The sequence below is a fragment of the Zingiber officinale genome, chromosome 1A (assembly GCF_018446385.1).
Source record: "Zingiber officinale cultivar Zhangliang chromosome 1A, Zo_v1.1, whole genome shotgun sequence".
Taxonomy (NCBI): Eukaryota; Viridiplantae; Streptophyta; class Magnoliopsida; order Zingiberales; family Zingiberaceae; genus Zingiber; species Zingiber officinale.
In genome coordinates this window covers 150,181,829-150,196,680 of record NC_055987.1, presented here as the reverse complement: position 1 = coordinate 150,196,680, position 14,852 = coordinate 150,181,829, and the positions used below count along the sequence as shown (strand labels likewise).

The 14,852-nt window shown below is 34.3% G+C and overlaps 3 protein-coding genes across 3 annotated transcripts; all 3 read right to left on the bottom strand.

Annotated features, from left to right (window-relative positions):
- Nucleotides 1-3,864: 3,864 nt before the first annotated feature.
- Nucleotides 3,865-4,992, bottom strand: LOC122011080 (probable BOI-related E3 ubiquitin-protein ligase 3). The gene is made up of 3 exons (XM_042567517.1): nt 4,824-4,992; nt 4,469-4,733; nt 3,865-4,393 (listed from the first exon to the last, which is right to left on the bottom strand). Exons 1-3 carry the CDS (start codon nt 4,877-4,879, stop codon nt 3,866-3,868), a joined length of 849 nt encoding a protein of 282 aa, XP_042423451.1. The 5' UTR covers nt 4,880-4,992; the 3' UTR covers nt 3,865.
- Nucleotides 4,993-7,967: 2,975 nt separating this feature from the next.
- Nucleotides 7,968-8,931, bottom strand: LOC122005005. Its single transcript, XM_042559902.1, has 3 exons — nt 8,853-8,931; nt 8,559-8,784; nt 7,968-8,128 (listed from the first exon to the last, which is right to left on the bottom strand). Exons 1-3 carry the CDS (start codon nt 8,922-8,924, stop codon nt 7,968-7,970), a joined length of 459 nt encoding a protein of 152 aa, XP_042415836.1. The 5' UTR covers nt 8,925-8,931.
- Nucleotides 8,932-9,922: 991 nt separating this feature from the next.
- LOC122004999 (uncharacterized protein At2g29880-like) lies at nt 9,923-10,651 on the bottom strand. Its single transcript, XM_042559890.1, has 2 exons — nt 10,346-10,651; nt 9,923-10,240 (listed from the first exon to the last, which is right to left on the bottom strand). The coding sequence occupies exons 1-2, from the start codon at nt 10,649-10,651 to the stop codon at nt 9,923-9,925; spliced, it is 624 nt and encodes a 207-aa protein (XP_042415824.1).
- Between the last annotated feature and the right edge of the window lie 4,201 nt (nt 10,652-14,852).

Below are 14,852 nucleotides of genomic sequence, written 5' to 3'. Positions count from 1 at the left end.
GAAACCTAGATCCTATCTTTTTACCGATTTAGCCTCAGACTGCATCAAAATTACGAAATTTTGGCTGAATTCACTTATTAATGGGTCGGATATGGGCACGGATATTCTAGTCCGTAAATTACAGATCAAAAAATAATTTATTACATGAGGATCTTTGATTTAGATGAATTTCATTTTTAAATAAATGGAGTTCATCTAAATCAATGGTCTAAAAACATGGATCATCCTTTGATCCATAATTTACGGACCAGAGGATCCGTGCTCGTCGGATATAATGCGAATGCAAATAAAAACACCCACAAAAAATAATACGTAATTTTCCGGTGAACTTCGAAATAAGTTAAATGGAAACCAATAAAGTTTTTAGCACTAAACCAAATAAATTAAATTTAACTAAATCATTTTTTTAATTAACCGAATTGATTAAAAATTTTAATAAAAATCAAACAATTCGATAGGATAAAAATCAATTATTAACTAAATTAATTTAAAAAATTTAATTAGGATTTAAAAATTTAGTTCGACTTAATAAATATTCAATTTTGGTTAAGAAAATGAGGTAGTACAACTTTGACTTAGTTTAAAAAATTAAATTTATTCGATCTATTTTATTTTAATTGAATGAAAAATTTAAAATCAAACTTAATTATTTTTTTAAAATAAATTTTAAAAAAACTGTAATTTTAAATTGCCAAATTTATATTCTTGGTGGCAACCAAATTTATATTCTTGGTGGCAACCAAATTTATATTTTTCTCTTATATAGTGATCGCCGTTGAATTATGATTTGATGGGTAAATCAACCCCTTTATTCCAACGACTCACTTCCTAATAGGTCGGATGCAAATGAAAGCTCCCACTCAAATCAATACTTAAGTTTAATTAGAGTTTTATGCTGATAAACCCATTAATCTCATTTGACTAATTTTACGGCTTAAGTTTAATTAGAGTTTTATGCTGATAAACTCGTTAATCTAATTTGACTAATTTTATAATGATTGATCTGATCTCATAGAAATTTTTCATTAGTTATTGGAGTAAATCAGGGAGCACGTGGACAGTTAAAAAAGGTTATATCCTTTGATTGCGTATCCTATGTGGAAAAAAAATTCTATAAATACTTCATAACTAAGGATTGAACTGTGAATACCTGAATAATAATCTGAATATCCTACCGTGATATCATAATCCCCAAAACAACCTTCATACTTAAGAGCATTTGAAAAAAGTTGGGTTCATTCACAATTAAGAAGATCAGGCGAATAAGTTGAATGAAACCAACTAATAAGCAATGAGTTTATTTTAACTATCACTGGTTAACAAAGGTGAGTATTGAATTAAAACTGAACAAAAATAAATTGAATAACTTAAATTGAGCTGAACTTTTTTTTTAAAACTAATTGAACAAATCAAATTTTTAAAATAAAAATTGAATAACTCGAACCGAAAAAATATCAATTATTAATCTAATTAATCAAAATTAAATAATCCGAACCATTAAATTCAATCTAACATAATTGAAACCAAATTCACTTTATCCTAAATTTGACTTTTGAAATGTCATTCATGTTATCTTAAACTTGACCTCCTACGACCTCAACACCGCACTGCACCGCATAACCCTCCGGAAGTTCCTTCTCAACCGAGAAATAAGCTATTATAGTGCTATATGCGGCGAGCAAAACGCTAGATCCTATCCTTTGTTCCTATTTAGCCCCAAACTTCATCCAAATTATGAAATTATCATTGAGTGGGTTAAGTTTAACGAAACTCGAGTTCGTGTTGGGTTCACTTCTTAACGAGTTGGATATAATAAAAAAGCGGATGCAAATAAAATCTCTCCAAAACATAATACTTAATAAGTGGAATGAAACCAACTAATGAACAATGAGTTTCTTTTTAACTACAAAGTTAAGTTTTGACCACTAGATTGATTTTTTTTCACTAACCGGATCGATTAAAATTTTTAATACAAATTGAACAACTTAATCGATAAAATATAAGTTATTAATTAAATTAATCAAAATTTTCTAATTAGAGTTTAAAAAATTAGGTCGGTTTAATAAATAATTGATTTTGGTTAAAAAAATCAATGTCTACAAATTTAATTGGATCAAAAAATTTAATTTATTCAATCTATTTTATTTTAATCAAATAAACAATTTTAAAATCCATGTCAACTGAATTAATCAAATTAATTACTAAAAAATAATAAATTAAATTAAAAATTCCCAACTACAAATTTTAAATTGTCAAATTTTGGCCGACATAGAATTATAATTTGAATCAACCCCTTTATCCCAATAATACACTCCCTAATAGGTTGGATATAATCAAATAAATAGATGCAAATGAAAGCCCCCACGACCGTGAAGACCAATACTTAATTTTAATTAAACCTTTATGCTTAAGAGCATCGAACAAGGTTAGGGTCATTTATAGTGATAAAAGGTGAATACGTTTGTCCTCAATGCCCCCGTCAATCTGTCCCAGGGTCAACACGGAGAAGGTAAATCATGGACGGCTACTAACCTTTGGAATAGTGACTAACCCATAGGAGAGATATTTATCTCGGAGGTAAATCAATATAGTAGCCGATATAGAATTATAATTTGATGTATAGATCAACCCTTTTATCCCAACAATGCAAGCATTAAAAAATCTATACAAAATTTTAGTGAATTCAAAATCACAAGCAAAAAAGCATTATTCATAGGGCACTTAACACTGAAGTGTATTCGTTGTTCAAGGATGTTTTCTCTCTCTTTTTTGCCCTGCTAAGCTTTTATACTAGCCATTAGCTAGCTAAAAAATTTACCTAAATTGCCTTTAGAAAAATAAAAACCCTACATTTTAATGAGATACGAGAATCATGAAACTTTTACTTTTCCTTGGAAGAATAATCTTATGCTTGAACATCTAACGTAATATATACTTAGAAGACATCAATATGTTATGTTTCCGGAAAGAGTCACTATTGCTGTAGCACAAAAAGGTCATTTTTAGGGTAGGAGGACTTCGCTCCGAGGACAAGAATGTTAGGCAGATGGATAGAAAGGTAAAAAACAAAGGAAAGGAACGGATAGGAAGAAGAAAAAGTATGAACTATGAGGATTAATCTGAATTGGATGTGGAGAAATCATGCAGGTCCTCAAATCCACATGTACCATTCTCTCTATTATTTATTCCTGGATTCACTGTTATCATTCAGAACAGTTTGAACTTTGAACGGTGAACACTGAACAAAGGCATGGCAAACAGACAAGTCTTCTGTCTTCCTTTTAGTAATGGAAGCTAAGACATGACTTCTACACTTTGGAAGAAATGATGAGCAAAGATCACGAGGTGTGGGTGGACTGGATTTGGTGGGGTGGGGAGTCGGGCAGCGATAAAGGAATGCACTGTTTAGTTTTGGAGTGGGAGGCCATTGATATGAGTGGGTGAGCTGGGGACATTGGTGCAGAGAAAGGTGAGGCATTGATTAAGATCACGAGGTGATAGTTTTTTCCTTTTATTTTCTTGTTTATTTTCTTTTTGACTCTGCAGGTGAGTGAGATTTTGTTGATGTTGGATTGGCAGCAGTAGGTGGGAACATTGGGTGTTTATTTTCTTATTCCAGCTCTGCAGATGTTGTTGCAGGGATGGGAACGTAAGAGCTCTGATACCATTTACGAAGATTGAAAATTTGGAAGCCTCTGTATCAATTTCGTCGAAGTTTGATTGTTCAATTTCCGGAATTCATGTTCATCAATGTTAATTTAAATACATGTTTATACAAAATTTAATTGAAGGAATTTGTATCGATTGAAGAAAGAAGGAGCTACTTTTGTACTTTCATTTGTTTTTTTTTTCTTTTGGCTCAAAGTTAATACAGATTTACATTGACGCTGCCATTCTTGGCGAAATTGCAGATGGGGCACGCGTTCGCCGCCGGAGCGCACACCTCGCAGAGGGACAAGTGCCGGCACGGAAGCAACAGCACCGATGGCTGTCGGGCGCGGCAGCGCCGGCAGGAGTCCACGGCGACGGCCTTCTGCTCTTCCCCTTGTCCTGCAGCATTATCGTTCTCGTCGCCGGGGCAGCAGGACTCAGCGTCGTCGGCAGTCGCCGCCGCGTCCAGCTCTGCCCTCGCCTGGGCGGCCAATACCTGCGCGAGGTTGCTCCGCAGCTCGTTGGACGTCGCCTCGTTGCTCTGCGCCACGCCTCGCCACATCTGGTTCTCCACGCACAGGCTCTTCACGCGCTCCTCCAGCGCCCAATTCAGCTTCACGAGGCGCGCGATCTCCTCGTCCTTGGACTTGAGCCGCTTTGCCACGCCTGCCTCCAAGACGGCGAGCAGTTGGCTCGTCAGCCGCCGCCGTTTCTCTGCCACCTCTGCTGTCACCTTCTCCGTCTGCCATCGCCAAGAAAATCACCATCCATCACCGGTCAAAAATCGCAACTTTAAGAAAATAACCACGAAAATTACATGCTGCGCGACGAGACGGTCAATATCGAGTATCTGCTGCTGCAGATGGGAAGAGACGGAGTAGGCGTCGTCTCCGAGAAAGCAGATCGGGCGGTGGCGCTTCCTCGACGGCGAAGCGCCGGCGACGACGTTGTTGAAGGTGAGCCCACTATCCGCGGCAGTCGTCGGAACCGCAGTATAATTGTAAACGGGAAGGAAACTAGAATCGAAGGACGGCAAAACAAATCCCATTTGTTGTTCGTTCTCTCCACTATGACAAATCTCCCTGCGCAAATTACAATCCAACATAAAAATAAAAAGAATTAGAACATGGGATGGGATCTAGAGGAGCAGAGACGAAGGTGGAGATTTCTACCTGTTCGAGCGGATTAGAGAAGGGAGGAAATGAAGGTGGTGGGCTTCAACTGCCATTAGAAAGGGCGTGTTTTATATGCTTTGGTGCATGCTCGGCCACTCGGGGTCATCGGCATGGGTTGAGGTAGTGGGATATATACGGTCATTTATTTAAAGGGTTTGGTAACTTGCTTCGCGATGAGGAAGAGAAAAGGAAAGGAAAGAAGAAAAAAAAGTTAAAGAAAGCAAGAACAACATAGGGAATCAACAAAAAAAGGGGGGCAAGTTGAGGTGGAAAATGAAAGGCTTGCCTGTTTGGTTTTTCCTGCCTCTCGCAATCAAAGAAAAAGATTAGAGACCATACAAAGAATTCTTATTTGCTATAATTGGTCGTCGGCGAAATAAATAGGAAGCAGTAAGATGATGCTTAATATTTTTAGATTATGTGCGGATTTTTTTATTCTTATCCTTCTTCTTCTTTGTCAAAAGAATAAGAATTGATTCCGTCTGAATGTTGAGTGGCATAGAGGGGTTGATGATGAGGATAGGAATGACAAGTAACATTGATAGAGTAGCGATTGGAACCCCACGATGAGCCGGAAATCTCATACTTCGTCAATTGTAGGGAGAGCAGGTGGAAGAGAAAGTACTCATGATTTTGCACACACCACAGAGAAAACATACGGAAATGTTAATACAAGAATCAAAGAAGGGGTCTCTGATACAGGTACTTCAACGCTCAAGTTAAAACCAGAGTAGAGCGAAAAGTTTGAACAGTAGAATAGTAGTAGATGCATGTGTGCACGTATTTAGCCAACAGAGAGGATTTTTTTTTTTATATCACCCCTCATAACCTCTGCAATAATGATGCTGTTGGACCGTGATCGTTCGATAGAGGGGGGTGAATATCGATTATAAAAATTTCGATAAGAGTAAGCGCAGCGGAAAAGAAGGAACAATGCTAACACAGAACCTTTTTACTTGGTTCGGAGCCTGTGTCGACTCCTACTCCAAGGCCCGTATTCGTTCAGTACTTTCGTTGGACAATCACTATCAATTCAAAAAATGGAATTACAAATTTAGTACAAGAATTGACAGAAAAGAAAATACCGATAAAATGAAAAGAATTAAATTGAAGAGAGCGCTTTGTCGGAGTGGCCTCGCGGCGTTGCAGGAGCACAGTAGAGCAGTCTGAGAGATTTTCGTTGTTATTATGAAGCTCCACCCTTGACCCTTCTTTTATATGAGGCTCGGGGCGCCTCGAATCCCTTCCGGGCGCCCTGGCGTGACGTGGCAGGCCCAACCAGCGAGCTCCACGTGTCTACGCTGCGAAATGGATAATATTTGCCTCCGGGCGCCCGGACCTCCTTTCTCCAGAAATTCCTTCTCCTGCAAGACAAGGTTAGTCCGAGACAAATATATAATATATATTCTACAAAACAAAGTGTTAGCACAGTTTATAAATTTAATATAAAGAGTATGACTTAGATTCTATCTTTCCGAGACCGGAATCTAGTCACGATCTCGACTTAGATATCCGAAATGGATCTAAGCCGGATCGACGCCTAATGTTCCCTTCCCGGGAATGCGTTCTCACAGTCACTCCCTTCCAGTGACTTATCTTTACTTACCCGCCAGACGTCCGGTCAGCCCTTAGACCCGTCTGGACTTCTCGCCAGCTATTCGGTCAGCCCGTCGACCTAGATGGACTTCGTGCCAAGCGTCCGGTCAGCCCGTCGACCCGCTTGGACTTTGTGCCAAATGTTCGATCAGTCCGTCGACCCATTTGGACTTCGTGCCAAGCGTCCGGTCAGCCCGTCGACCCGCTTGGACTTCGTGCCAGACATCCGGTCAGCCCGTCGACCTGTCTGGACTTCGCCTGCACACTCGGTCAGAGTGTTAGATAACGACAAACCTAACTTAACCTAATTTGTCATTCATCAAAACCTGAGTTAGACCGTTAGTGCTTAGTGATAACCACACCAACAATCTCCCCTTTTTTGATGGAATGACAACCTGGTTAAGTTAGTGAAAAGATATGCAAAAGGAAAACAAGCATGGTTTTTGTTTAAGTTAATTCTTAAATTTGACATTAGCATGGTTTTTTTAAGGTTTAAGTTAGTTCTTAAATTTGAAATTTTGTTATTCTAACTTAACCACCTATCCCTCCCCCTTTGGCATTCATCAAATAAGGTCCTAAGTGAATTAACCAATACAAAATTCAGAAAAAATTATAAGAAATGATGTCAAGGTAATTAACTTGGGGGAATTTTAAATTTCACCATATTGTAACTTAACTTTTGTAACATAACTAAGTTTTGAAAAGTGGCTAATTGTAGCAAAGTAACTTAGTAATGAGTTTAGGACATTTTGAGATAATTTTTGCAAAATTAATTTTCAAAATGAATTTACAAACTTAGAAAGAATTTTCCAATTTAAAATTTGAAAAGCTAATTTTCAAGATAATTTCAAGTATAAGTATATAAGTTTCAAATTTTAAGATCAAGTTTTAAATTTTCAATAAGTTTCAACTTTGAAACACTTTTCAAATATAAGTTTTCAAAATCAAAATTTCAAAACTAAGTTTGAAAAATCTGCTTTTTCAAAATTAATTAAAATTTTCAAAATAAGTTTGTAAAAGAATCAGTTTTTAAAATCTTAGTTTAGAAGATCCAATTTAAAAACTTAAGGGGGTGTATTCATTCTAGACTTCTAATGACTTTTAATGAGTTTTTAAAATAATAGATTTTTATAGAGTTGATAGATTTCTATTGACTTTAATAGAATTCCACATACTTTTATAAACAGAATTTCATAGACTCTTATTGACTTTTTTTACAAGATTTTTATAGACATTCGTAATATTTTTCATAGAGTTCTAGATTTTCATGGATTTTGTAACTTGTATAATTATGTCATTTTTTTATTGATTTCTTTTAACTAGTAAATGAACGATAACATCTTCAACTTTTTATTATTTATTTATATAAGTGAATTCTTCTTAGCTTAAAATCAAATTAACTTTAATTTAAGAAAAATGATGAATGAATCACTATTCAATTTATTAAAATCAAATTTAAATTCTTCAAGTCAATTCAACTTATATAATTCATTAATCAATAGTTTTTAATAATACATACCAAGATAGTCTTGTATGGAAAAAAAACTAATTGTTATTGACAACATGATCAATATCACTCCACATTTGATTGGCTATACTCTCTCTCCATGAGTTAGCATTCACTCGTTGTTGTTCTTGAGAAAATAATTGATCAAAGTTGTCATTTTCATAAACTTGTTCTGATGAAGATGATGAGACTTCATTATCTAGTTCGATTGAAAATTCATCAGAATGACACTCCCTGCGAAGAAAATTGTGCAATCCGGCACAAGCCAATACAAGCTCTGCTTGTGTTGTATATGGAAATGACGGAGCTGTTTTGAATATTTTGAACCGCGATTTAAATATACCAAATATCCTCTCAATAGCGTTCCTCAAAGAAGCATGACGAAGATTGAACAACTCTTTTGCATTTTCAGGGTGACGACCCTGACCAGTGAATTCTTGAAGATGGTAACGTACACCTCGAAAAGGAGCCAAGAATTTACGTCGATTTGGATACCCGCCATCCACTAAAAAATATTTACCTGTCAAACCATATATATGTAGTATCAAATAACCAATGAGTAACATATATATTCTTTAAAATTACAAAAATATAAATAGTTAAGAAACATATAGAACAAAAAAAAATACCTCCGGGCACTTTAAGCCCATTATTTCTTGATAAAGCATCTGTCAACACAAGTGAATCATGGGCAGACCCCTCCCACCCACTGAGTACATATATAAATTCTAACTCAAAGTTACAAGCTGCTAAAACATTTTGAGAAATTTCTCCATGACGGTTACGATAACTGTTAATATCTTGCCCAGACACCATAGCTAGAATGTGAGTGACATCAATAACTCCAATACAATCCTACAACAACAATAACATAACCACCATCGTCATCACTAATAATAATAATAAAAGAATTTCATACTTACTTTAAAGTAAGGGTAAAATTTTGTACTCTCTCTTATTTTTTCTGGCACTGCAGATCCAGGTTTGACCATCATATCTACTGCAATGCTCTTCAATGCTTTCAACACCTTGTTGAAGTTTTGGCTAGTATTGTAATGTGATCGGCCAAATGTTTTACGAATCAAGCAATACCGAGTATTATGACCAACAACAAGTAAAAACATGGCAAGCATTTCTTCGACGCAGATGTGTCTTGTATCTTGTAAGGAGGTTCTTTCTCTAAGGATCTTGCATAATTTAAAAAATATGTTTGGGTACATTCTATAAATTTCTCGAAAGTTTATTGGATTCTCTTTTAATATTCTATGAATATAATTATATCCACTTGTACTTATTGGTTGTCTATTTAAGGGATGATGAACATATTCGTCTTGTATGTTTGCTATATATTGATATAGCACATAGAGGGTCTTGGAAATTTCCATCAACAAAGACTCAGTGGTTTTATGCAACTCTTATTGCAATTCTTCTTCTTCCATTTGTTCATCTACTTCATGCATATTGATATTTGCCATTTAAATGCCTCACATTAACAAGCAATTAAAATGAAAGAACATCTACGAAATCATAAAAAAAATATACCATGCACAACCAAAATAAAGATGTGTTCAATAAACAATTCAAAACTTGTAGAACTAGAAAACATTCAAGAGCTAATAATGCGCTACTAGTTCAATAATTAGAAACCAATTCAAAATACTATAAATAAAAATTCTAACATTAATTACTAATTTATGCCCCCAAAAACTACTCATTCACTCATTTTAAAATCTATCCACTCCAAACGCTCTTCAATTGTCATTTTCAAGAAAGCCACCTTCTTTGCTCTAGTATTGAGCTAGTCAAGCGCCTTGTAACGAGTACGATTATCCAAGTTTGGGACTTGTTTTATAGCATCCCAACAGTTATCATCTGCAATGCCAACTAATTCAATCTTAGAAGATGCTTTCTCAATGGTGTAAGAGAGCCTATTTAAAACATCTGGGTCTATATTCTTTGAAGTGCTTGATTTTGCTTCAAATTCGCTCCTATCTCATTTTCTAGTTGCTTGTGGAACCTCAGAACTCATAGGTTGAGGTGGTAATGGTAAAGCAAGGTCCTCAAAAAATAGAGGATGATATGAAGATTCTTGCCTATTGCTTTGTATGAATTCACCACTGTTGTGATTAAACACGTAATCATCTAATAAGTTAGTACCCCCATTTTCTTCTGTTTCAAAGGTTCTCGCATCAGTGTCATCTCCAAGTCCAATTGCGTATTTTCCTGTAGCAGTTCCATTCCCAACTACAAGTCTTAAGTCTTCATAATCCTCAAAATTATCAGTCCGATAATGTTCATGTTTAGGGTGAGACTGCCAAAGAACAAAAATCATAAGTGTAATTCAAATTCTAATTGTAAATATACAGTTTGTAAATATATAATTTATTATTCTAACATTAAAATAATCCTCCCATACTTCATCACTAGCTGTGAATTTCTTTGTCATAGAATTCCATCCAAACCCAGAACTATGACGCATAAGCTTACAGTAGTTGTTATATCGTTGTTTGAACCACTTCAAACGACTTTGATACTGTGCAAAAGTCTTTTCACACCCAAGTTTTGGATTAAGAGTGGGAAGTATTTTTATTTCCACTGTTCTTTTGTTCAACACACCATTCCTATCACGCCATCCTCGCATTGCAGCATCAACCATAAGTCTTAATAATTCATTGCTCTCCTCCGCAGTCCATATATTATATTTTGCTTGTGAATCTCCCATTGATAGTACTTCTTTAGCATGCATAAGATAGAAAAATGGTGGATGAGCACATATATAACAATATTCTTTCTGTTTTATAATAAAAGTTTGGCTTATGCACCCAATTAAGCAGAAAAAAGAAAATTTCAACAATCAAATGCTTCTTAATTTATTAATTTCACTATTAAATTATATGAGATTTTCATTGACTCCTTCAATGAAAATAAAATACTATGTTATTTATATGCTCTTCCTAATGCCTCAAAGTTCATACATTCTCGATTACATATTTGCACATGTTTATAAAAGCAAGCCATCATGTATAAAAATTGATAAATAATTGATATTTTCTTTTATCCTTTGTTCTTTACTAAAATGAATATTGGAAATTACAGAACATAGAGCAGCTGCTCCATTTTTCCCAAATTATATAAATCCAAAACCAGCAACATTTCAAAGTCGATTTTGAGTTAAAATGATACAAAAATAACTGCCTATGAACCACAAAAGAAAAATATTTTACACGAAGTTTCTACGATTAATTTTCTATACACAAATTGTGCTCCATAAAATAAAAATAAAATCAAACACCCACTAAAAAATGAAATCAAATAAAAAATTCTGCTCCACTATTCATATAATAATAATCGTTAGAGATATAATAAATTCTACTATTAATTTTTCATATACAAATTGTGCTTTGTAAAAGAAAAAATAAAATCAAACACCCATTAAAAAATGAAATCAAACAAAAAAATTTTGCTCCACTATTCGTATAATAATTCAATATTTACTTACGTTGACCCATAGAGTTGAAAAAAGTATATACTAATCATTAGAGATTGTGTCAGAGACGGTAGACAGATATATAGGTTTATGGTAGCAATCGGGATGGGAAAAATTGTAGATATATAGACGAACAATTGAAACAGTACCAATCGTTATGAAATAAGGGAAAAATTGTAGACGAACAATCGAAACAGTAACAATCATACCTTTGAAGGAGAATTTTTTAGTCGTGAGAGGAGGTTTTTTTTATCGTGAGAGGAGACAACCCTAGAGACATCTTGAGAGAGTTTAGTGCGATTAAAATCCGTCAAAATCTCTAGGTAAAATGGAAGATAATTTTTTACTTTTTATGGTAATACCTAAGGCATTTAAATATATACTAAAGAATTTTCTAAGAATCCTTGGAAATCTATTACAATTTTGGATACCTTTAAACTTTTATGGAGTCTTTAAAAGTCAAGTTTGAATACCACATGATTTTTTATAACTCTTTGAAAATCTATTTTGAATACCACTAAATTTGTAAAGAGTTTATAAAAGTCTAATTTCAATACCTCTAGACTTTTAAATTTTAGAAGAGTCATTAAAAGTCATTAAAAGTCTAGTTTTAATACACCCCCTAGTTTATAAAAGCTAGTTTTCAAAACTAGATTTATCAAAAAAAATTTCAATCATAAGTTTTCAAAATCAAAAGTTTCAAAACTAAGTTTGAAAAATCTACTTTTTAACACTGTAAAAGCTTCAAATTTCTAAATTGAAATTCAATCTCAAAACTGATTAAAAAAGTTTTAGAAAAGATATTATTTTAAAGGTGGAGAAAAATAATTTTGGTGCTAAGTGTGAAAGTAGGTTGATGTAATTCTCCCCCTAAGTCTGACATTTAAACTAGCTGTCTAACCAATTAGATACTTACTGACTATCAGAAGATAGCAGCTTTCACTTGGTTAGTCAAGTTAAGTGCATTGTAATCAGTTAGTGTTTGACTAATCTGAATAACTTAACTTGATTAATATATGTTTGGTATTTAACGCCCAAACTTATATCGATACACTGACATAAGTATCTTAAGTCCAGGCAACTGGCCTATACATCTCACCCCTTTCTATATTTGGCAATCACAAACAAGGTAAGTCTAGGGCATTGGTGAGATGCTCAAGTACTAGTCTTAGGGGAACATGATTTCTAAGGGATTGACCTAGTCTAAGGCTAAAAGATCTTTTTGAAATTCTACAAATGGGAAGGTTTTGAAAAATGATTTTAACCTAGGATTTAAAACAATCATTTTTTGAAAATAATTTTGAAAATCCTAGTCTATTAAACACATCCCTAATTTTTTACGTAGATTGCTAAATTCACTTTCAGGGAGTGGTTTTGTGAATATATTTGCTAAATTTAACTTGGACTCAATGTATTTGAGTTCAATGTCTCCTTTAGTGACATGATCCCTGATAAAGTGATGCCTAATTTCAGTGTGTTTAGTTTGGGAATGATGCACTGGATTTTTGTTAGGTTAATTGAACTAATATTATCAATTAAAACTTTTACATCTATAAGGTTTAAGTTAAAATCTTTTAGGGTGTGCATCATCCATAATAATTGTGCAACGCATTCTCCTATAGCTATATATTCTGACTCGGTTGTGGATAGAGTAACACAGTGTTACTTTCGACTAAACCAGCTAACAAGTGATGGACCCAGTAGTTGACACCCACCACTTGTACTTTTGCGGCCTAATTTGCACCCGGCATAATCAGAGTCAGAATATCCTAGTAATTCAAAGTTATTGGTTCTGGGATACCAAATTCCTACATTTGTTATTCCTTTAAGGTATCTAAAGATTCTTTTGACTTGAGTCAAATGAGATTCTTTAGCACAGGTTTGGTATCTAGCACACATACTAACTGCAAATAAAATATCTGGTCGACTTGTAGTTAAGTATAGTAGGTTACCTATGACACTCCTATAGTATTTTAAATCTACTGGTTTTCCATTGGGGTCATCATCTAAGATTGTGTTTACTGTCATAGGTGTTTTTATCTCTTTAGTATTTCCCATTCCAAATCTCTTAAGTAATTCCTTAGTGTATTTTTATTGAAAAATGTAATTTCTTTCATTCGTTTGTTTGATTTGTAACCCTAAAAAATAGGTTAATTTGCCTATTAGACTCATTTCAAACTCGTGTTTCATTAGGCTTGTAAATTCATCTAAAAATTCTGAATTTGTTGAACTAAATATTATATCGTCTACGTAGATTTGAGCTATAAAAATATCTTCCTTTATTAACTTGACAAATAAGGTAGGGTCAATTTGACCTTGGTTGAACCCTTTAGAGATTAGGTAAGAAGTTAGTCTTTCATACCATGCCCTAGGTGCCTGTTTAAGTCCATATAAAGCCTTTTTTAATTTGTAGACATAGTCAGGGTGTTCTAGATTTTCAAACTCAGGTGGTTGTCCTACGTAGACTTCTTCTTTTATTAGTCCATTTAGGAACGCAGATTTAATGCCTATCTGATATAATCTGAACCCTTTGTGGGTTGCATAGCTAAGTAATATTCTAATGGACTCTAATCTGGCTACTGGGGCATAAGTCTCATCATAGTCAAGCCCTTCTACTTGACTAAACCCTTTAGCAACTAGTCTAACTTTATTTCTAGTAATTTCTCCAGTTTCACTCAGTTTGTTTCTAAATACCCATTTTGTTTCTATTACTTTCTTGTTTTTGGGTGGTGGTACTAAGTCCCAAACTTCATTACGCTCAAATTGAGCTAGTTCTTCTTGAATAGCTATGGCCCAATCTGGGTTAAGTAGGGGTTCTTCTATGGTTTTGGGTTCAATTTTTGAGATTAATGATATTTGGCTTAGATTTCTAAAGGATGACCTAGTTTGAACTCTTAGATCTGGGTCACCAATTATTTAATCAGTTGGATGATTAGGGTTGACTCTTATAGTTCTAGTAGGTTGATTATCTTGAGGTTGATCTTCTTCTTCATGATTTAGGGGTTTGTTGGTTCCTCCAGAAGTATTTTCTTGAATAAATTCAATTGGTTGTAGTTGAGTTTGTTCTAGGTTTTCATTCGATTCTTCAAATTTCACATTGATAGTATCTTCAATCCTTAGGGTAACCTTATTATAAACTCTGTAGCCCCTACTATTTAGGGAGTAACCTACAAAAATTCCATTTTCTACTTTTGAAGTGAATTTTCCTAAATGTTCTCTTGTGTTTAGAATGAAGACTGGGCCCCCAAATACTCTGAAATATTTTATATTGGGTTGTTTGTTATAGTAAATTTCAAAAGGGGTTTTATTGTGTGTTTTATTTAGTGTAGTTCTATTTTGCACATAGTAGGCTGTGCTGATAGCTTCTGTCCAAAAATATTTAGGTAGATTATATTCATTTAGTATAGTTATGGATGCTTCAAGTAGGGTTCTATTT